This window comes from Molossus molossus, unplaced genomic scaffold, assembly GCF_014108415.1.
Source record: "Molossus molossus isolate mMolMol1 unplaced genomic scaffold, mMolMol1.p scaffold_m16_p_3, whole genome shotgun sequence".
Taxonomy (NCBI): domain Eukaryota; kingdom Metazoa; phylum Chordata; class Mammalia; order Chiroptera; family Molossidae; genus Molossus; species Molossus molossus.
In genome coordinates this window covers 5,670,857-5,688,355 of record NW_023425366.1, presented here as the reverse complement: position 1 = coordinate 5,688,355, position 17,499 = coordinate 5,670,857, and the positions used below count along the sequence as shown (strand labels likewise).

The 17,499-nt window shown below is 49.4% G+C and overlaps 1 protein-coding gene across 1 annotated transcript in view; it reads right to left on the bottom strand.

Moving 5' to 3' along the window:
* The window catches only part of EMB (embigin), a 45,610-nt gene extending 32,898 nt beyond the window's left edge, over window positions 1–12,712 (bottom strand). The window contains exons 1-2 of the mRNA XM_036278813.1: window positions 12,607–12,712; window positions 1,881–1,970 (exon numbers count right to left, since the gene is read on the bottom strand). Of these exons, the coding sequence (XP_036134706.1) occupies window positions 1,881–1,970; window positions 12,607–12,712 (196 nt within the window). The remainder of the gene's footprint in view (window positions 1–1,880; window positions 1,971–12,606) is intronic.
* Window positions 12,713–17,499: the final 4,787 nt, after the last annotated feature.

Below are 17,499 nucleotides of genomic sequence, written 5' to 3'. Positions count from 1 at the left end.
GCAGGCTCGCGGGCACCTTCCAGGGGAAAGGGCAAAACAGCACCGCAAGCGGGCAGCTGCCTGGGCTGGGGCATGCCCTGTGTGCTTGCTCAGACCTGGGGCAAGCCCGAGCTCAGGGCCGGGAGGAGGGGACAGTGCCTGGCCCCGGTCCATCGGGCCACGGCGAAGCTACGGAAGCGATGACCTGTGAACACCCGATCTCCTCGTAACGGCGGGACTGCTGGCTTCAACAGCAATCGTAGAATAAAGGAGTAGTTCGGAGTTAAACCCTCCAAACAACAACAGGCTGAGTAAGTCAACACCCAGCCTGGCATCAACTCACAAGTCAGCTCCTCTCCCTCGCTGGCACCTCCCTTCCCCGGGCTCCAGCTGGACTCGGGAATCGAGGGGTGTCCTGTTGTCCCCACCTCTGCTGTCCGAGGACTCGCAAACCTACCTTTTCCGTGAATTCTCTCAAACGTGTCATCCTAACAGAGGAACTCAGCCGCTGGGACACTCAAAAAGTAAAAAGTCAGGTAACACAGGAGTGTTGTCATGACTTCTGAAAGTAAGAATACATCCTAAATATTGAAACGGGGGTATTGAGGACAAAAAGGAGTTGCACAGTGTCATAAAAAATGTGCTATGAAAAAGCTCAGTGCCAACGTCCCACTGGAATCAGATGGGAGAGAAAAGCACACCTTTCATCACGTTAAACAGAAACAGATCTTCAGCCGGGCCGGTGTGGCTCAGTGGGTGAGCGTTGACCCTGCACCAAGAGGTCGCCGGTTTGATTCCCAGTCAGGACACACACCCAGGTTGTGGGCCCGATTCCCAGTGACGGGCATGTAGGAGGCGGCCAATCGATGTTCTCTCTCATCGATGTTTCTATCTCTCTCTCTCCCTTCCTCTCTCTCTAAAAATCAATAAAGAAAAAAAAATTAAAGAAAAAAGAAACAGTTCTTCAGACAGGAGAACAGCTCAAGACTAGATATATAACTGGAGAAAACTTGTTACTGACTCAATGAACAGGTTTAAAATATTTTAACTGCTAATCAAACCTTTAATATTGTTACTAAGCCAGAGAACTACTCTGGCTCATTTAAAGAACTCTGAGATTACTTTTGAAACATGGGGATCCAAACCCATAAAAAGAGCTGAGTTTTAGCTTGAGTTTGACCTGTTTTTCTACCCCCCGTCATGGGCTCAGTGGCATCACCTTTAGTTATCTGTCCAGAGGTCTTTCACAGGTTACACGAATTCTCCTCTCAAAGCAGTGATTTCAATGGATGCACCAGCAAGAACTGATAAAAGCCCTGCTGGTTTGGCTCAGCAGTTAGAACGTCAACCTGCCCATGGCCTGGAGAGACCCAGGTTCGGTTCCCGCTAAGGGCACGTACCTCGGTTGCAGTTTGTCCCCACCCTGGTTGGGGTCCTGTGGGTGGCAACCAGTTGATGTGTCTCTCTTGCGTCAATGTTTCTCTCTCTCTCTTCTTCCCTCTCTCCCTCCCACTCTATCTGAAGATAAATGCAAAAATGTCCCCGTGAGGATAAAAAAGAAAAAAGAACTGATAAAAAATCAGAGTATCTGCAATTCAGAATGACCCCCCCACCACCACCAGGTGTCTCTTTTCTGGAGAGGTCTCTCAGCCTCTGTGTCTAGACTAGCTGCCTCCTCCCCGCACCCAGAGCACAGCTTCCTCCTGGCCAGTCCCCGCCCCATCCCATGTAGTATACGGTGCTGTATACACTGTACATGGACCGTGACTGTATGAAGACAGGTGTGTTTCTCCCACCAGACCACGAGCAGGGATCAGTACTTCACAAAGCAATATGCAGCGGCTTAATTAAAAATAAAGGCTCATTGCCGCGTTGTATTATTGGAAATAGGATACGCTTACCCGTCAGTGATATGTTATGACTCTGCAAGGAAAGGTTGGAGTATTTGGCCAGCGAGTCTTGTCCAACAGGCAGACTGGTGAAGGGCGACCCTGTGAGGAAAAGGACAAGCGGTCACACATTCTCGTTGCGATAGAGTGACGAACAGCTGGTTCACAGCAGCTCAAGTGTCATGTGCTCTTCCTGAGAGACACTGTTTTCAGGAAGAGCTGATGAGCTAGGTCGTGTGTGGTCCACAGATACTCGGAAATATATCGGGCTATTAAGTGTGACCACATCTCCAGTTGCTTCTATGTTTGCTTTTTCTTTCTTTTTTAAAAAATTTATTTATTTATTTATTTTGGTTATAGATGATTATTTTTTCTCCCATTGACACCCTCCTCCCAATCCCAACCCCCTCCCCGTGTTTTTATTGACAATTTTTTTTGAGAGAGAGAGAGGAAGGGAGAGAGAGATAGAAACATCCATTGGCTGCGTCCTGCACGCCCCCTACTGGGGGTCGAGCCTGAAACCCCAGCATGTGCCCTGAGCGGGAATCAAACTGGGACCTTGCGGTCCATGGGACGACGCTCCACCCACTGAGCCACACCGGCCAGGCTTTTTCTTTTTTCTTTTTCACTGAAAAATCCCTATTGATTTACATCAAGTGGCTTAAAAAAAAAAACCTTTCATTTTCTCATTCTGCAATTTGTAGTTTCTATATAAAACAGCGTTGGAGACACGGGGGGTAGGTAAGAATGGCAGAAGCCTGGAAGGCATGAGGCGGGGGACGGGGTGGGAGGACCCCGAGGGGAGCTTGGCCATGAGAGGGACAGCCCAGACAACGCAGGGCACCGGGGACGGCAGGGGCGCACAGGGAGAGCCCAGCTGTTGCTCCTTTTCCAGCTGTGGTTTCAGTGTGGAGTCCTCTAAACTGACTTGTGGTTTTCCTGTCTCTTACATCCTCTTTTGAAAACATGTATCACTCTGTCACCCATCTCAGAACTTCGTGTTTTTTTTTATTAATTTATTTTTGTTACAGATGTTTCTCCTTTGTTCCCCCATTGACACCCTCCTTCCCATCCCCCACACCCCATCCCCAGCTTTGTTGTCCATGTCCATCGGTTATACATACATGCATATAAGTGCTGCGGTTCATCTCTTCCCTCCTCCCACCACCCCCTCTTCTGAGGATTGTCAGTCTGTACCTTACTTCTCTGGGTCTACCCTATTCCTCAGACTGTTATGTTCATTATATTCCACAAATAAGTGAGATCATGTGATATTTGTCTTTCTCTGCTTGGCTTGTTTCGATTAGGATAATATTTTCCAGGTCCCTCCATGTAGTCTCAAAGGATAAGAGATCTTTCTTTCTTACAGCTGCGTAGTACTCCATTGTGTACATGTACCACAGCTTTTTTATCCATTCGTCTACTGATGGACACTTGGGCTGTTTCCAGATCTTAGCTATTGTAAATAGTGCTGCTATGAACATGGGGATACATATATTCTTTCTGATTGGTGTTTCAGGCTTCTTAGGGTATATTCCTAGAAGTGGGATCACTGGGTCAAATGGAAGTTCAATTTTTAATTTTTTGAGGTAACACCATAGTGTTTTCCATAGTGGCTGCACCAGTCTGCATTCCCACCAGCAGTGCACTAGAGTCCCCTTTTCTCCACACTCTCGCCAACACTTGTTGTTTGAGGATTTGTTGATGGCGGCCATTCTGACAGGTGTGAGGTGATACCTCATTGTTGTTTTAATTTGCATCTCTCTGATGATTAGTGACGTTGAGCATTTCTTCATATGTCTCTTAGCCATTTGTATGTCCTGTTTGAAGAGGTGCCTATTTAGGTCCTCTGCCCATTTTTTAATTGGGTTCTTTGTCTTCCTTTTGTTGAGTTGTATGAGCATTCTATATATTTTGGAAATTAACCCCTTATCTGATGTATCATTGGCAATAGTGCTCTCCCATACAGTGGGGTTGCCTTTCGATTTTGATGGTTGTTTCTTTCGCTGTGCAGAAGCTTTTTAGATTGATGTAATCCCATGTGTTCATTTTTTCCTTTGTTTCTGTTGCCTTAGGTGATGTATCAGTGAAAATTCTGCTGCATATGATGTCTGAAATTCTGTTGCCTACATCTTCTTCTAGGATTTTTATGGATTCATGGGTCACATTTATGTCTTTTATCCATTTTGAGTTTATTCTTATGTATGGTGTAAGTTGGTGGTCTAGTTTCATTTTTTTGCATGTAGCTGTCCAATTTTCCCAACATCATTTATTAAAGAGGCTGTCTTTACTCCACTGTATGCTCTTGCCTCCTTTGTCAAATATTAATTGAGCATGTTGTCTTGGGTCCATTTCTGGGTTCTCTGTTCTGTTCCACTGGTCTATCAGCCTGTTCTTGTGCCAGTACCAGGCTACTGTTCCTGCACCGGCTACTGTTTCTTTGACTTGAGGGTGCCCAGACCTTACCTCCCATGAAAACTACTCCAAAGCTATCAAACAAGTCAGGGAAGAGGAGCAAAGGCTTGTTATTGCCGACTGGGCTGCATTCCGTAAACGCCATTCAATTTAAATTACCCCTGGCCTGCTTAGCTTCACTTTTACACTTGGCTCAGAAGTGATTTCCTTTTCTTGTTTATATGAAGAATGTTATCAGGGTCAGTGTTCTCCACCGCACTGAATATGCAGCCAGGCTCCCTGCCTCTCGAAGACATCCATGTGTGCACACACTGCCAAACGCTGCCCTTCTCCTGACGGAAGTCCTGTTTCTCCTTCAGGGGCTTCGTCCTCTGACAGGCTCCCGTGAGGAGAAAGCAGGTCAGGACGATCAGGGCAGATGCAGACCCAGGGAGGAGCCATGCCCTGCGGTCCTTGCATCCTCGCCGGGCGCTCTTTCTGGGCCAGGACCGCAGGACCGGACGCAAGGGTTCTCCCCCACTCCTGGTCCCTGACACCGCCCTGGTCCCTTGGAGATGGTCTGACGTCATCATTATGATTAGCATTAGTATTGCTATCATTATTTTTTTTATTATTAGTCACCCTATCAGCAACAATGGGAGTGACCAGAGCTGGAAATAATGCCGTCACTCTAACCCTTATTTCCCAGTTTGTGCAGGTGCGAGCCTCGAGCACCTGACAGCTTGGGGCTGCTGAGGGTGCAGCTGAGGCAGCCAGTCCCCAGAGGGCTGCATGACTCACAGGAGTCTCAGTCCAGGCGCCCGGCTCACGGCTGAGTGTCGCCAGGGTGCTAGACTAGCCCTCGCTCATGGTATTGTCTGTAACTCCCCGCATGTCACACAAGTTGGCGTGAGAGCTACAGACGGTGAAGCCTGACCCCCGTCTCTGAGGGACTCCGGGGGGTAAGAGAGAGGAGCTGATGCCAGATGACGCTGCAGGTTGTTCCATCAGGACCTGGATGCAAGGGCTCCCCGAGGTCCTGCAGCAGAACAAGGACAGGAAGGAATCTAGGCTGGGATTGGGCAAAGTCTACGGGTGTGGCAGTTGAAGGAACAGAAGGAAAAGGAAAAGCCAAGCTTCCAGAGGAGGGAAGTCTGGGTAGTCTGGGAGCAGCACAGAAATATCCGAGTGCAAAGCACGGTGTGCGCAGGAGTCAGAGGATGGAAAGCGAGAGGTGCTTGGTTAGCCCAGGTGTTTTTCCATCCAAAAGGTGAAGTGTAAACCTACTGCTTTCAGTGGGCAGGAGGCCGATTTGGCACACGCCCACATTTGAAGGGAATTGGCAGGAAATTCAGGCAGATGGAGTTTAAAAACTTCCCCGAAAGGATTAAGCTGAGTCACTACAAGAAATACACAATGCAGAGGCAGGAACTGTGTATCCCAGCCTGAGCTCGGCCGTGGACTTGTCGCCGGAGGCCCCCTCTCGGGGAGAAAGAGGGCGGGGTGAGGCAAGTTGGATAATGCGGGGTGAGGTGCCAAGACCATGCACACATTCCTCAAGGCATCAACATTCTCCTGTTTCCTAGTCGTCACTGGAAATTTGCCACGTGGCCTTCTTTTCCAGGTAGTGGCAAATAATGCCAACATCTCGTTGTTGTTCCAGAGATTAAAAGATTGGATTTTCTCCCTCTGCAGGGGAGCTGGCTCAAGCTGCACCCCTCCCGTGCCACCCACTGGCTCCTCTTGCCATGGCCACCCCCCCTCTGCGTCTGTCTCCGGATCCCGCGCCCCCTCCCCTTCCTGTCACAAAGGCACAGTCGTCAGGCTGAGTGGCCAAGTCCGTATGACCTCGGTTTACTTGGCTGCATCTGCAAGGACTTGGCTCTTCAGTACAGTCACCAAGGCTCAGGACTTGACCACTTGTTTCCGTATGACAGATGCAGGCTATTGACATCTTAGGGTGACAGCCGCTCCCACAGAGAATTATCCAGCCCCACTGCTAATGCCAAGGTTGAGGAACTTCCACCCGGATTCTTCAACTGAATGATTTTCCATCGTCCTCCATGGCCCTGCGGCCCTGAGTTCCTGATCAGCATCATTTCGGTGCAGAGATTTTAAAGCATGGACATTTCTTGCGGCTGTTCTTTGCCCCCCCCCCCCTTTTACCCCTTAAAACAAAACATTTATTTAGAACAACAACAGAAAGGGCGGGAGCTTCATCCTCTTCAAGTTACCCCTGCCCCCAGCAGAATCTCGGGAGGCCTGACCAGCTCTCCTCCTCCTGGGCGGGGCTGCCCCTCTGCCCTCCTCCACCAGAGCCCCGCCCCCAGCAGCCTGGGGCGCAGCCACTCCAGGTGACCTCCCTCCTCAGTCCCCACACCTCCCCCCAGAAGGAGGCCTAGTTGGAGGATCTCTCAGGAAGAAGCACCGATTGCTGGATGGAGTTTTCAAATGTAAGACAGGAAACCAGTCACAGCTATTAGCTAGTGCCAGGCTCTGGGCTCCATCACAAAAGCACTCTGGCTTCAAGATCTATCAAATATTGCATCTAAATTCCCTTTCAGAATCTCAGGACTTTGTAATTTTAAGGTTAGAAAAACAAGCTTCTATTTTGGGAGTAGGGATACATTAGTAATGATGTGACCACAGTAACTTAAAAAATGCCAGAAAAATAATTTTCAATTAAAAGAATAACACTATTTTTAAAGATAACATCTATTATTTTATACTGTCAACACAGTATTTGAGATATTTTTTGTTATGCTTGAACAGAGACTATTGGAATTAGAGAGTTGTTTTTTTAATTTTTTCTCTTTATTGATTTTAGAGAGAAAGGAAGGGAGAGGGAGAGAGAGAAACATCGATGAGAGACAACATTGAATAGCCGCCTCCTGCATGCCCCCCACTGGGGATCGGGCCCACACCTGGGCTTGTGTCCTGACTGGGAACTGAACCTGCCACCTCTTGGTGCATGGGTTGACGCTCAACCACTGAGCCACACAGGCTGGGTGAGAGTTTATTTTAATAGCGTAGCATGAGGTTTTCTATACCAATGTGTGTGTCTGAACTGTTCACTTCTACAATCCACGTGAGGTTACGAAGTGTGTGAGGCAGCTCTGCAGAAGAAACTCGAGTAGGTGACCGTTCAGGACAAACCACCTCACCACGTGATCTGTCGTGTGCGTGAACAAACACTCCTTTGGAAAACACACCTTACCACATGCACTGATGACCATTTCTCAGCTACTCCCTGTAGTTCCATGTCGGACTCTCTCAGAAAAGAGTTCAAATTCCTTTTGCTCCTTTTCAAATAATCTCAAACGAACAGAAACGTTTCGAGTGCAGAATGAAGAACTTTTCCCCTGAACCATTTAAGAATAAGTTGACACCCTGATGACCACTGCCCTCTAAAAGGTTACTGTGTATCACTATGGAGGACATGCCCCCGGGCCATGCCAATACTGCCAGTAACACCAGGAAACAACCCTGTGTGCATCACCCTCTCATCCCACGCCTCTCTGAGTTTCAACAGAGGTCCTTTTGTTGAAATGCACTTTTTAGCAAAAGGTTCCAGCTCAGAATGACTGTGCCGTGTCCCTCCGTTCTCCGTCCCTCTGGACACTGTAGTCTCCTGACTTTTATGACTTTGATGCTTGTGGAAGTAACAGGATAGCCGAGGTGTCAGATAGAGGTCTGTGGCAGGAATATCCCAGAGGTGACTGTGTCCTTCTCATGCATCCTGTCAGATGGCACCTGGTTTGTACTTCTCTCTTTGCTAATCATTTTCACTTTGACCATTTGATTCAAGTTACATCTGGCAGGCTTCTTTACTAGAAATGTATTCTTTTTTCCTTTTCATTAGTAAGAATTTTGTGTGCCGTTACTTTGAAACTGTGTAATATTCTGTGCCTCATCAAACTTTTACTTGATTCATTTAATTCACTTATATCCACCTGTAGTCATGAATACCTGTATCATTCAATGGGCACTGGTCAGTGGGTACTAACGGGTGCTGGTCCATTAGGACTGTCATTGGTTTTGCTGTTCGGTTTGACCCAGCTTTGTCCAGTGGGAACCTTTCACTCTGGCTCCTGTATCCTTTGACATGACCCATCTGCCTTCATTGCTTCTGATACAAGATGTTCCAGGCTTATCTTGGACTCTCTCCCACCCCCAGTCCTGGAATCGGTAATTTCTCCAAGAAGTCCTCGCTGCCATTAGTAAAGACTGGTATTTAGAACCAAGATGTGGGTGCTAAATGTGTTATCACTACTGGAAAGTGCCTGCTGCATCTCCGAGGACAGCTACGAACACGTGCACACACGTGCACACACATGCACACACACAAATACAGCATATTTATAGTGGGCATAAAATACATATGCATTTAAATATATGACATATGGTTACACCTGGAGCCATACACACACACATTTATATCTTTGTTTACACAGATGTTGACGTAAGAGTGAAACAGGTAGGTGTTTAGAGTCATGAATTCACAGCAATGCTGCAAACTGCAATCCACGGTTCATTCTCATTCCCTCCTTTCTTTTTAAAAAATTTTTAATTAAATTTAGGGGGTGACATTGGTTAATAAGATTATATAGATTTGAAATGTGCACTTCTGTGATACTTGATCTGTGGAATTCCCTCCTTTCGGGTGACCCTATCATCCTGACTCGCTGTATGTACGTGATCAGCCCCCCGAATATAACGATCGCCCACTGTCACTGCACGTCTGGCCTGAAGAGGTCTTGCTCACTCAGCTTCAGCACCCCCACTGCCCGCTCTCCTGCGTGCCTTACCTTCACCCCCTGATCGGGGTCCAACACCACATGTCTGGCTGCCCTGGCACAGAAGCCCTTGTCACTGCTCAGCACCAGGCTGTTCCATGGCAGGGGCACCCCCCACTGTGCTCCAGCTCCAACGTGCCACACAGGGCCACTCTCCTACCTGGACACTGTCCGGACCTGGCTCAGCCTCCAACTCCCTGATCGGGGCCCCTTCGCTCCTACAGTCCAACCTGCCTGCCTCTCCTCACCTCGTGGCTATAGGACCCATCTGGACAGGAAGGAAGAAGAGAGGCTGGGATAGAAGACCAGGAAAATGAAGAGACAGTTAAACTAATTCTGCAAAAATGTTGATATAGCCTCAGCTGGGTGGCTCGGCTGGTTAGAGCATGTCCCATACACCAAATCGTTGTGGGTCTGATTCCCAGTCAGGGCACATACCTAGGTCATGGGTTCAATCCTCAGTCAGGGTGCATACAGGAGGCAACTGATCAAAGTTTCTCATGTCAGTGTTTCTCTCCCCCCTTTCTCTCCCTTCCTTCCTCTCTCTAAAAATCAATAAACATATCCTAGGGTGAGGATTTAAAAATGTTTATATAATTTTAAATGTGATGATAAATTTAGGGTCAAATTTTTGAGGCATCAGATACAATCCTATTAAAGATAGGATTCCAGTTCATCTGCTTCTTTAAACACCTTGAAGGTTTTCTACATAGATATAAACTAACACAGTGTCAGGCACATCTAGGCGCTCAAATAATATTTGTTCCAACAGATAGTTATTACTAGGATTGCTCTGGGGGAACCATATAGGAGGGAAGGGGGTTGGTAAAGGAGACATATAGGTCATGTCACTAGAAGTGAAAAATGATCATTTCAAATTGCTCCCCCACAGACATTTTTCAAAGGAGAAATAGGACCCTTTCTCCTATTTGTTCCATGTAGTAGTAATAACAATGATGTTTGAGTATTCCAGTCGTGTTTCTCCTTTACAGATATAGCACATATCTTCATGAGCTAAAACAGCCCAAGAGGTAAGGGGAATCCGGTGCCTGACTTTATGCCCGACTGGCGCTCTGTGGGCAACCCTTCAGCCCGGCACAAGCACCGGGGTTCACCCCCGGCGCTCTCTGCCGGTGGCTCCCCGCTTTCGGAGACATACCCAGGCACCTCAGGGCGACGGCCCAGCACCGTGCTTAGGAAAACAAGCTTAGGAGCTGGGCTGAACAATGCCAAATTTCCTGCTCTACTACCTAATTAACTATGTGTACTTGGGCAATTATTGAACCGAAGTTCCAATTTCCTCATCTCGAAGTCAGAGTCGGTAAAAGCTAACACATAGCACTTTCGGTCGCATAATGAATGCCTGTGCGAGTACACAGGTGTTAGGAATACATATTCAAAAGTCTAACCATTTTTAATATTCAAATTTAGCCCAAAGTCTTTGATGTTAGAGCACCTATGTCTAAGTAGCTGAAAGCATCTATTTTTTTTTTTTTTAAGTAGCAGTAAACTTCATAGTCCTTTAGCAAAGAGGAAACTGAATCTCACGGAGATCAATACAGAATCTATAAAACAAGATGAAGTTGCCAGACCATTTTTAATTCTCAAAATTAGGTCCTAACTGCATGCCTGTTACAGGGCACATTATTCCATAATTTTGTCTTGCGAGGACTTAAAGAGACATAACTGACAATACATACACAACCACCTGCCACACATGCATACCCTGTATTTGCTCATTTATTCCACTTTTAGTTTTTGCCCACCTGTTTCTCTTTAGAAGGCTGCTCGGAATATCAGTTTAAACCTGACTCCTTGGGGCCAACAGAATAAATACCCAACAGGGCACTCTGAGGTCTCATCACCTGAAAGTGGTGGTCTTCAACCTGCTTAGGGGCATATGATTAAAGTCATGGAAAAGCCCTGGCCAGTTTGGCTCAGCAGTTAGAGCATCAGCCTACGGTCCGAAGAGACCCGGGTTCGGTTCCCGCTAAGGGCACGTACCTCGGTTGTAGTTTGTCCCCGGCCCTGGTTGGGTTGTGTGGGTGGCAGCCACTCGATGTGTCCCTTTCACATCGATGTTTCTCTCTCTCTCTCCCTCCCACTCTCTCTGAACAAAATATTGAAAAATGTCCTTGGGTGAGGATAAAAATAAATAAATAAAGTCACAGAGGATTTTAAAAACTCCCGATGTCCAGGCTGAACCCCAGGCAAACTGAAATAGAATTTTTGGTGGCCGGATCCCGGTAGCACTTTAAGTTCCCTGGAAATTCCAACACACCACCAAATCGAGAAGCAAAGTTCTAGGGCTGACCCAGAATGCATTGGTCCTCAGATCTGCAATATTCTGGGGTGAATGAAGGGTGATGCAGGTATGGAGAACCAACCACAGCCTGAGGGGAACATGCCCTTGACCATCCTTTGTACGTGGTGTGAATGAGAAAGACGGGCGCAGGGCAAGGACAGTAGAAGCTGAAGCAGGTGTTCTGTTCACGCTGTAAACCACAGGCCTTTGAAAGGACATTTATTAAAAAATGAATAATCCTATCCTTGATGATCTTTCCATCTGTATAGCATATTATGACAAAATCTATAAGCGCGTAAAGATGAATTCCTATGGAAAGCTGAGGGCGCTGTGCAGGACAGTAACCCGACTCCAGCTAAGTGACGGGCAATATTCGCCGACTTGCGAGGTGGTCCACCGCCCGAGGCGGCTGCCGGCACTGGACCCCGGGACCGTGCGGTGAGAAAACAGGTTGCTTACATGGACCGCTTTCAGGTAAAAAGTAAGAAACAGGCGAAGCGAAACATGGCAAACTTGGTGCCGATTTTTATCATGTTTTACCCATAAATCCCTCTTTCAAAGAGTCTTTAACAAAACCACCACCACAAAAAACTTCACCTTCAAAGACCGTGGTGGAAAGAAAAACCACACACACACACACACACACACGCACAGACACACAACGCACAGACTCTCCATCTCCACTCCCCTCTCTCCCTCTCCCCTCCCCCCTCTCTCCCCCTCTCCCCCTCTCCCCCTCTCCCTCTCCCCCTCCCCCTCTCTCTCCCGGGAGTTTGGGGCTTTGCTCGGTTGCTTGGCGGTTGTTACAGCTGTTTCACATCCTCCAAGCCCATCCACCCGCCCGGAGGAGTAGGTGCTAATTAAGCCTCACTATCAATTCAAATGAAGGGAGTTGGCCTCCGTGAAGGTCCCTTTCCAAATACTGCCCCTTCGGAAGACGCCAGTCGCTGCCTGCGCCCCCGGCCCCGACCCCTGCCGCCCTAGTCCCAAGGCCCGGCCTCCCAGGCGCGGTGGGTTCCAGGTCCACGCCCGGGAGCGGAGGTACCCGAGCCGCCCCAGTGCCCTCCAGCGTGGTTGCCCCAGGCGTAGCCAACGACAGGCGTAGCCCGCTGTCCACCGGCGTCGGCACCCTCGTGCCCACTTCCACCACCGTGCCTGGTGCGGCGTGCCCTCCGCCCGCAGGGCCCGACCTCCAGCGCCCCTCTGGCGCGCCCTCCGCCCCCTGCGCCCGCTCCCCTCACACCTGGGGCGCCGCCATCCGCCGAGCTCCGGCACACCGCGGCCAGGACGCAGGCGAGCAGCGGCCAGGGCTGCGCCCCGGGCCCCCGCGGGCGGCGGAGAGCGCGCATGTTGCGGCCGGTCCTCCGCGGTGCTCGCCACAGCAGGTCCCTGCGCACGCTCCAGGGGGCCCGGCGCCCGAGGCCAGTTCCGGGGATGGGACGCGGGAGAGAAGGCAGAATGGGAGGGGCCGGCACCTGCCCTCCTTCCCCGACTCTCACGGCGCCCGCAGCCGACTCCCAGCGGCGCCCGGCCCTCCATCAGCTACGCAGCGTGTGGCCAGATCGCTGCACGCGCGCCCGGATGTGCGGCGGCCGCTGCCCAGGGCAGCCTCTCCCGCCTCCATCCTGGGGACCCGGCGGTTCTGAGAGCCCGCTGGCTTCTGACGATGGCTGCCTCACCCGTCTCCCGGGAGAGGCTGAAACCATCCGTACCACGGGGTGGCGCAGGGGCAAAAGTGGGTTTAGGGTTGTGAGTGTTCTTGTAGGATTATTCATGATTGTATCATTTAGGAACCCCTGTAAACCTACTTTGCCCCACCCTGTATATGTGTATATTATGTTACAGTATATTATATATCATATATAATGTCTGCAGACTGTCCTTTACAGTTCGTGTGAAACAGGTTCATTTATTTACATTGATGGGACAGAGAGGATGGAGAACTCCCCCCCCCCCATCCCTGGGTCATTAAGGAGACTTAGGTCTGCCCTGGCGGGGGCGCTGTCCAGCTGCCCAGCATCGTGGACTGATTGTCTTTGTTCTGTGTACCAAGGACACACACCCTCCCCTCTGGTCTCTGAAGGCTTAACCGGTTCTCTCCAGACGGAGAGTCCCTAGGCCCTAAAGTGTGTCTGTTTTCCTTTCCTTCTGTGTACTTAGCTTAACAGGATCTGAAGAGCCACCTAGAGCTCCAGAAACAAAAACTACAGAGAATCGCTCCTGTCAGCTGCGCGAAGCCGCGGACCTGCTTCAGCCTGGGACAGCTCCCAGCTGTGCAAGGCAGTGGCTCCTGCCCAAATAAAAGGCGACAACTGAAGGCTGTGGTTTTATCCGAGGGGGAGAAAGAGTCTCTGTTATAACGTAAAAGACTAGGAAGCTCTGGCGGTTCCCCCAGGGGACATTGACACATTGAAGGATGTGGGTTTTTAAGTAAGTATTTCTCAGGGGCTTTGTTTTCTCCTCCTTTGTTTTTTCTCTCATCCAAAAAAAAAAAAAGAAAGAAAAGAAAAGAAAAAAAAGATTAAAAGAAAATATTACGTACACATTTTAAAACTTGAAGCACTCAACAAGGGCTGTGCTCATTTCAGGCAGAAACGGTTCCTTTGTAACTGGGTGTGTTACTGAGAGTCTCCTGTTTCTGGGTTAATATTATATAGGCAGCCCTGTGAGAAAGAATGCATGTTATTTAATTGGTGTTGAGAGAATATGAGTAACCCAGTTCACTGACCAATATTGAAGGTCTACCAAGTGCCAGGCAGTACTGAAGATGGGCTGCGTGGAGCTCACTCGCATAGTGATTAGTAATCTAGAGAGCTGTTTGTGTACACGTAAACCTACGAAAAGCCTCTTCTCCGTCAGAATTTTATGGTTGTAACAACGAAGGCATTTTGAACAAAGCTGCATGAGGGGCCCGGAAGGACTAAGCCCCTGACATGACAGCCCTCTCAGACCCTGGCCCAACTCACTAAGCCCAAGAGCAGGCCAGGTGGCTGAGTCACAGCCCCGTGGCTGCCCTGCATCAGGTCACCGAGCTGACTGCAGACATTTCCCAACACCTTCTGAGACTTCGTGACTTCTGACTGACCTTCCCCATGGCCTTCCCCAATCAGTCCTGTGAAATCCCTAAGCTCAGATTCACCTCTCCTCAAATAAGCTGACCTCGTGTAGAGGGAAATTATCTTTTCGACTGAATTAGCCTGTTTATGAACAGGAAAAAAAAAATGACTTGCCCAAGTTGAGGCTAATTCCCACTGTGACTTTTGTTGTTAGAGCAAAACAAGTTGAAAAAGACCTAGAATTCTTGGCCCTGGCTGGGTAGCTCAGTTGGTTGGAGCATAGTTCTGTACACCTAAAGGTTGCAGGTTTGATTCCCAGTCAGGGTACGTATCCAGGTTGAGGGTTAGATCCCCAGTCAGGGGGCACATATGGGAGGCAACAGATTGGTGTTTCTCTCTCACATAGATGTTTCTCTCTCCCCCTCTCTTCAGACTGGAAACCTCAGGGGGAAGGGGGGAAGGGGAGCTGGAAGAGATAAACCAAAGAATTTATGTGCATATATGCAAAACCAGTGGACATAGACTATAGTGTGGGGAAGGCAGGGGGGTGAGGTTGGAGGAGTGGGGAGCAGAGGGTCAGTGGGGGAGAAAGGGGGACATCTGTAATACTTTCAACAATAGAGATAAACTTCTTATAAATCAATAAACATACCTTCGGGTGAGGATTAAAAAAAACAACAGCAACAGAATGCTTGTCTTGCTAAGCATCCTTACTGTTTATTTTTTGATATTGATATGATTAGCCTTAGCCTCACTCCACTGTTCTCAGCTGCTCCATGTCCTTTCATCTTTCCGTGTGGTCTTTTCTGACCCTTCTGGTCTGACTTGAACGTTCCCTCCGTAATGAATTGAATATGGCCATAAATCCCGGACCCGCTCCTCATTATGAGGTGTGTTGAGGAGGAATGAGGGTCTTGTGCTTCCTCTCCTCAAGCCGGTGGTTTCTGTGACCTACTGAATGTTGCTGAGGTGACACTGAGCTCCCGGACCTAGACCACAGGAGTGTCCACCTGCTTTCTCCTCACTCTTCCGAGGCAGCTGCCAAGAAAGAGCCAAAGCATCCTGCAGTGAGAAGCACAAACCACCCCGTGGAGGGCCCAGAACCATGAGACGTCTAGGGAAAGAGAGCCCCCCGGGGCAGGAAGGTGCTAGATTAGTGTGGCACTTTCCTGGTGCCTGGAGACAAGGCCCACCCAGCTGAGCACCTCACAGTGGTCCATGTGATGCTCAGAGGAGGAGCATGGCTGAGCCAGAACTCCTGGCCCACTGAGCACCTCACCGTGGCCCACGTGATGCTCAGAGGAGGAGCGTGGCTGAGCCAGAACTCCTGGCCCACTGAGCACCTCACCGTGGCCCACGTGATGCTCAGAGGAGGAGCGTGGCTGAGCCAGAACTCCTGGCCCACTGAACACCTCACCGTGGCCCACGTGATGCTCAGAGGAGGAGCGTGGCTGAGCCGGAACTCCTGGCCCACTGAGCACCTCACCGTGGCCCAGGTGATGCTCAGAGGAGGAGCGTGGCTGAGCCGGAACTCCTGGCCCACTGAGCACCTCACCGTGGTCCACGTGATGCTCGGAGGAGGAGCGTGGCTGAGCCGGAACTCCTGGCCCCGCTGAGCACCTCACCATGGTCCAAGTGATACTCAGAGGAGGAGCATGGCTGAGCCAGAACTCCTGGCCCACTGAGCACCTCACCGTGGTCCAAGTGATGCTCGGAGGAGGAGCGTGGCGGAGCCGGAACTCCTGGCCCACTGAGTTGTGAGGGATGAGAGCGCCGCTGTTATATTAAAGCCTCCAAATTTGGGGGGTTGTTTAAGTCACCACAGAAAGTAACCCAAATGCCCTCTTCGGTCCCTAGGATTAATTTAACAATGAATAATTTACAGACTTGTGACTTGGCCTTCATTCTTGGCTTAAATTTCTATTTAAATATTTTATTGGTATTCAAGCTCTGTGATTGTATCGTCTTTCAGAACTATAGCGTGACTCTTTTCAGTACTGCAAATAGTTCTATAATCCTTTACATTTCTGTGTCTCAGCATAGTATTTTAGTGAGCTGTGTTTTGTTTTGTTTTTAAATAGTTTTATCAAATTTATGGAGTGGCATTGGTTAATAAAATTATAAAGGTTTCAAGTGTACAGTTCTATAATACATCTTCTGTGCACTGTATTGTGTGTTCACCGCCCAAGTCAAGTCTCCTTCCATCACCATTTATCCCCCTTTAATGCTCTTCTACCGGCCCTCGCCCCCCTTTCCCTCTGGTTGTTTTACTTATCTGATAAGACTCCATTTAGCAAACTACACTGGAGTCTGAAGGAATGAGTCACTCTAATGCGTTAAGGACCAGCTTTCACTGGTGAAACTCATAAGGTGTGTGAACACCGGGGAGAAAGGCACCGGTCCCCAGGGCATCCCCCGATCACACAGAGACTCGTGCTAGGGACAGGGCGCTCCCCTGAGTGGATCTTTAAAGAGGTCATTAAGGTTATCAATGCATTATGCAGGTTTAACATTGGGGGGCTACCCCATCATTGACAAAGAGCAACCTCTTTGGTAGAGGAATACGATTGCTCCTCAACAGGAGGTCTGGGTGGGGGTGTCCAGCCCCATGCAGGAATGGCAGAGAAGTCAGCCACCAGCACGCAGTGACCTTGGTGCCCACGGAAAGCTAGGTTTGGCCGAGCTGCTCTTTGAAGGAGAGGAGAGGAGAGTGGGAGGCAGAGTGGAGAGTTGTGGGAGGTCGAATTTAGAAACAGTCGGACCCATAGATCCCTAGGTCCCCACCTGAATCGTGTGTTGATGGCACATGCCCCTCGCCCAGTCTCAGGGGAAACTGGAGAGGACACCCCCAAGGAGCTTGGACTTGGGTCTGCAGACTGGTGAGTGTGGGTGCCCAGGACTGATACGTGACTGTGGGGCCCAGAGTGAAATTAATTGAGATTCAGGCCCATTGTTCAAAAAACACTAATTTCAAGATGACTTCAGTAGAGAGGAACCAAACGCAGGGCCTTCCGCAGGGCTCAGTGGGCCTGTGTGAGCTGGGCCACCCCACAGCCGGGGCCCGAAGGTGAGGGTCGTGT